The sequence below is a fragment of the Misgurnus anguillicaudatus genome, chromosome 23 (assembly GCF_027580225.2).
Source record: "Misgurnus anguillicaudatus chromosome 23, ASM2758022v2, whole genome shotgun sequence".
Lineage (NCBI taxonomy): Eukaryota > Metazoa > Chordata > Actinopteri > Cypriniformes > Cobitidae > Misgurnus > Misgurnus anguillicaudatus.
The window spans coordinates 27,217,166-27,222,416 of NC_073359.2; the positions used below are offsets into that span (position 1 = coordinate 27,217,166).

The following is a 5,251-nucleotide window of genomic DNA, read 5'->3' on the forward strand; positions in this document are numbered from 1 at the left end:
CAATAACCTTTTCTTTGCTATAACAATGTGTTTTAAACACACTAAGATATAGCAGTTAGAAAAAACTAATAAGCTAACTGTCAAGAGTCAAGTCCTACCAAAACAACCACTGATCACAACAATGGTGACTCCAAATGAAACAGCCAACATCTAAACCCAAGCCAAGAAAACAACCCAAGTAGGATGTAAAAGTAAGATGTAAAATGCACTTCTAGGTTTCAAACAGAGATGTGATAGAGAGTATAAAGTCACAACTTGTAGCTTTTAACTCTCTCCGGTGTTACTTTTTTAACACTCTGGAGAGTGGACCTATATAAACACTGAGCAGTGTTAATTTAACTCCCAGGATTTTGCAGTGTAGTTGATCGTTTAAACTTTTTGCAGGTGTGGTAAATCAATGGTGCAACAACCAATAACAACAACACTATCGCCACCACAACAACTATCAGCATAAAATAATATTGGTTTTCTGTAATGCAAAAAAAAACAACTATTGGTTATGCTTTAACTTAAGTGCGTTGACTCACTGTAAATGAATGACTTTCATCACACTTTATCTCACCTGGACATGGCTGGCAGAGTTGAGTGATGTTGAGATGTTGAGTTTGGTTTGTGATGGTATTGTTGAGTACACAGCTGTATGTGTTGTTATCATGATATTCAACCTCCAGAGGTAGAGAGAGTCTGATGTTGAGATCAGACACACTGATGCTGGACAATAAACTGTTTCCTTTGTACCAGGACAGACTCACATCTCTCATATTCAACACTGAACACAATAATGAACAGTTTGAGCTTGATGATGAACATTGTGAAGAGTTTCTGATGATGACAGGAATGGGTAAAGGAGCTGGAAAAAATATGTTTCAGGAATTAATGAAGACCGTAAATGATCAGTCAGAAAGATATAAACTGTATTAAAAGAAACCTCCAAAATTAATTTAATACAGTCTGATAAAGTTGGATAAAACACAGAAGTTATTGTAAAGCTTAAAATCATGGTATCTTAATTTACTAATTTCAGTTAATCAGCTTATAAAGTTGTTGGTCAGTAACAGGATTGATTTTTTTTTACAAATTATCCATATTTTATGGCATGTTACATGCTAATGTCTTTTTTGTTTATCTGAATGTGGGATTGTTCCTTGTTCTCAGGCAATGCAAATAATTAACTGATAACACACCGAACATGCAAAATGTAACTTCCCTACACTGTAAGCCCATACAGGTTGACTGAACTTTAATGGAAACTCATTGGCATAAAAAAGTTAATTTTGCCTGATCGAAATAACAATTAATTTTAAGTTTAATGTACTTAATGTTTTAATTTCTTCCCGGATTAGTTGACATTAAAAATTTGTGAGGAAACCCGTTGCATATAATTTTAGTTTTTATCACTTAATATTACTTTTGATGTTATAAATGGTTTATAACACAAAATTAATGACTGACTTTAAGTCAATCATTGAATAAACATGATTTTCCACAGAAACACACACAAAACTCTGTTTTTGACATACATTGCCAGAACTGTGGAAAGAAATACAATAAAATGTTCTGAACAGAGTTCATGTACGGAAACACTGATCACCTGAACTTGAAACTTCACAAAATTATAATTTACAACAAAACAACATCAATAATATAAGAGCTTGAACATTTTATTAACAAATATTTGAGTAGAGAAAGTTCTTATCAGTTTTTAATATGTGAAAAAGCAGAAAATAATCAAAATATTCAGACGCAAAGGATTATGGGTATTCATCACAACATGAACTAATAATTTTAAGTTCATTTTACTTGAATGTTTTAGTTTAATGGATTTTGTAAGCTTAAAAGTTAAATCAACTAAACGTTTTAAGCTTTGGCTTCAAAACAGAAAATATTAAGTGATGTTTACTTGATTGTTTAAGTAAAGACAATTTCTGGGTTAACAGTGTTATAGACCCTTTTACTGTTTGTAATGATGACTGGCAGCGTATGTACGCACATCTTGGCAACGAAAGTACACTCTAAAAAAAATCCGTAAAAAAAACGGACAAAGTACTGTGTAAATATGAAGGAATTTTCCGTGTTTATGTTTTACAGGCATTTATCTGTTTTTTTTTAATAACATGTTGCATTATGGGTGCAATAACTCCTGCTGCAATCTTTCACTTTTGCCTCTCTATCACCATCTCTGTTTGAAACCTAAAATTACAACTTGCTTGCAGAGTTATTTTCTAACATGGATGATGTTTAACTTCTAAACAAATGCTGTCAGAACAAGATACAAGTGTTAAACTATTCCAGCATCGACACATGTGATTTAGTAGACAAATCTTCTTTCTTACGTGACGTGTAAGTCAAATATATATTTACCACAACATTTATCACATTAAATCTCCAGTTTGTGTTTGTTTTAGACTTATTTGAAGTCACCACTATGGTGATTATTGTTCCCTTTAGTTAGGCTTTTGTCCCTTGAACTTGCAGAACTGACTCTGCTCTTTTAGCATTGCAACAGTGTTTTTGCTTGTAGCAATTACAACTTGTTTGTTGCTTGAGGAAAGAGAATTTTCTATGATGTCATATAAGCTTGGTTGTTTTTATGTTATGCTGCCTAACATTTAAATATGAAATGATAAAAAAAAATAAAGAACTGAAATGTATAAAAGTGATGCTCTATGCTGATCTAAAAACACACCATCTTGAATAAGATGGCTGAAAATTTGTCAGCTGTGGTTTTTGCATCAGAGACATCAACCCTTTGGATACAAATCTCAACAATGGTGAGAGTAAATGTTAAGAAAGTTTTCTGTCCTGGTACCAGCATGCATTACGGCATGAAGCTTTGTTGTTGATTGTCACCATTGTTGCGTTTCATAGGCAGATTGAAGTGTCCCTACAGGTTACGGACAATGTTCTGTAAATTTGCGGACAGTGTTCTACAGAATCTACAGAACGTTCAGTTTTTGAATAAACGGAAATTCTGTAAACATAACGGAAAATGTGCCGGTAATTTTCTGCCAGGACATTATCCGTTTTTTTTACGGATTATTTTTTTAGAGTGTATGGCAAGAATCAGCAGTGAAACAACACAGACAAAGTTATTTTAAAGGGGTCATATGATGAAAATGTCAGCACAGCCACCCTGCTGGTGTGAGCAAAAACAGGTCATTGAAATTTGGCTTTCATTATGATGTCATAAGGATATCTTATTAGAATAATACCGCCTCCTTAATCTGAACTCTCCAACCACTGCACTGCCGTTTAGTGCAGCGAGAAAGAGAGAGAAAAGAAGGACTTGACAGCACAATTGAGTTTCAATTACAACAAACCACCATCATTGTGATCAGTGTTTGCACTTCATCCGCTCATTTGCATTTTAAAAAACACACCCAAAACGACACATTTTTGCTCAAACCTACAAAGTGGCAATGCTAACATTTTCATCATATGACCCCTTTAAAAAGTTTACATGATCAACTTTTTCAACACAGCTACAAAATCCATGTGGAGTGGATAGAAGAAGTAAGCAGATGGCCAAATAAGTGGCCAGATACATATAAACGTATATTATATTAGTGCAACCACACGCAACAACCAAACATTTTGATGCTAGAAACCGTTTTAATAAACTTTATGAGCTGCTAACACGTTAGAACCACTGGGGAACGACACCGCTTCTGTTGCCAAAATGCACACGCAGGATATTTGATTACGTGCGTTGTAAAAGGTTCTATTAAAACACACACGACTTTACTCACCATATACAGTAACATTAAATCTCTTGTATGAAGTTCCATTGTTACTGATGATAGTTAGTTTATAAAGTCCAGAGTGTGTGATTGTGATGTTTGTGATGGTGAGAGATCCAGTCTGACTGTCCAGATTCAGTCTATCTCCAAATATCTCATTACTGTTATACATATCAATGTTTTTCTTGTGGATTTCAGCTATACGAGTCTCTTTAGGTCCAAACATCCACAGTATCAGATGATCTTTCTGTAGTTCAGTAATATCAGTGAGTAGAGTAACAAAATCTCCCTCCATCAAGGACACTGACTTCACTTCATCAACACCGAACACACAGCTACCTGGACAACATAACACACATAAACAAACAAAAACCTACAGATCAAACAAGATGTTAGTGCGTTTGAAGATCCTGTAACACCAAAACAGCTCATCAGGTCTTGATTGCACGAAATGTTTAAAAATAAATATAGTTTCGATTTTAATAATCCAAGCTAAATAAAATCTTTATAAATTAATGAAATTAATCACAGCTACCATTCTTGAAATACAACCAGAGAAAACATTGTATGATCCTCTGAAAATAACTCCACATAATGCAAAAAGTAAGCTTTTAATAAATAAAAGACATTAAAAGTCTGTCAGGCTTTTACTTTATAAAAGAAAATCCTGCTTCATCTTTTCTGAAAAAAAAGCCTATATATATTTGTCAAGTGCATAAATATAAATATATATCTAATCTGCAACAGATATATTAAAATTGAGAGAGGCCATAGAACGAGGCTATGGAAAATGCATTGTGGTTATGTGATCTAGATACGCTCTCATTTGTTTTTCATTGCTCCTCCTACATGTGAAAAAAACCCTGCAGGTGATGTGTTGAGTCCATTTCTACATAATTCTTCCAGTTACATATTACAAGCTGTCCTGCTGTTTTAACTGTATTTTATTTTCCATTAATAGTTTACAGATGTGCTTTATTCTATTTGATACAGAATATCATTGTACAATCTTCCACAATCTTGTGTTTTAAATGCAGCTGATGTTGTATATTCACAAGATCAGGGGAGGGGAGGGATGCTGGAAAACTGCCACGTGACAGAATAAGGGCTTGTGCTGTGTTTTATGTTTTCTCTGCTTGTATTTACTCACGAATGGTAGGCTACGTGATGAAATTTCTTCAATTATTATAAAGCTTTTATTGGGCTTATTTAGATTATTAAATTGAAATTATATTTATTAATTAAACGTTTCGTACATTAGATGAGCTGTTCTACACAGCAAAATCCCCGTAGATAGGAGTTTTCCTTACTCAAACATGTTCTGAGGGCAGAAAGAATGTGATTGGTTCACAAAAACGACCAATCAAAATGCTCGTTACTGGTGTAAGCCCTCAGCGGAGCCTCCAAGGCAGCTTCTGCAGTGAAGCAGTTCGAGCTCACCGTTGGTCAGATGAGTAGCGCAGATATGGTAAGACAGGAATGAGAATGTTTTTGAATTCAGCTCGAAACGT

At 34.2% G+C, this 5,251-nt stretch overlaps 1 protein-coding gene across 1 annotated transcript; it reads right to left on the minus strand.

Annotated features, from left to right (window-relative positions):
* Positions 1-484: 484 nt before the first annotated feature.
* LOC141359270 (uncharacterized) lies at positions 485-4,611 on the minus strand. The gene is made up of 3 exons (XM_073861438.1): positions 4,276-4,611; positions 3,750-4,079; positions 485-850 (listed from the first exon to the last, which is right to left on the minus strand). Exons 1-3 carry the CDS (start codon positions 4,331-4,333, stop codon positions 510-512), a joined length of 729 nt encoding a protein of 242 aa, XP_073717539.1. The 5' UTR covers positions 4,334-4,611; the 3' UTR covers positions 485-509.
* Between the last annotated feature and the right edge of the window lie 640 nt (positions 4,612-5,251).

Excerpts from the sequence above, each read along its gene's own strand:
- LOC141359270 (XM_073861438.1), bottom strand. The coding sequence starts at position 4,333 with ATGTGGAGTTATTTTCAGAGGATCATACAATGTTTTCTCTGGTTGTAT. Across the intron at positions 4,080-4,275 it reads CTGGTTGTATTTCAAGAATG|GTAGCTGTGTGTTCGGTGTT; the intron begins GTAGCTGTGATT and ends TATGTTGTCCAG. Across the intron at positions 851-3,749 it reads ATTTAATGTTACTGTATATG|CTCCTTTACCCATTCCTGTC; the intron begins GTGAGTAAAGTC and ends TATTTTTTCCAG.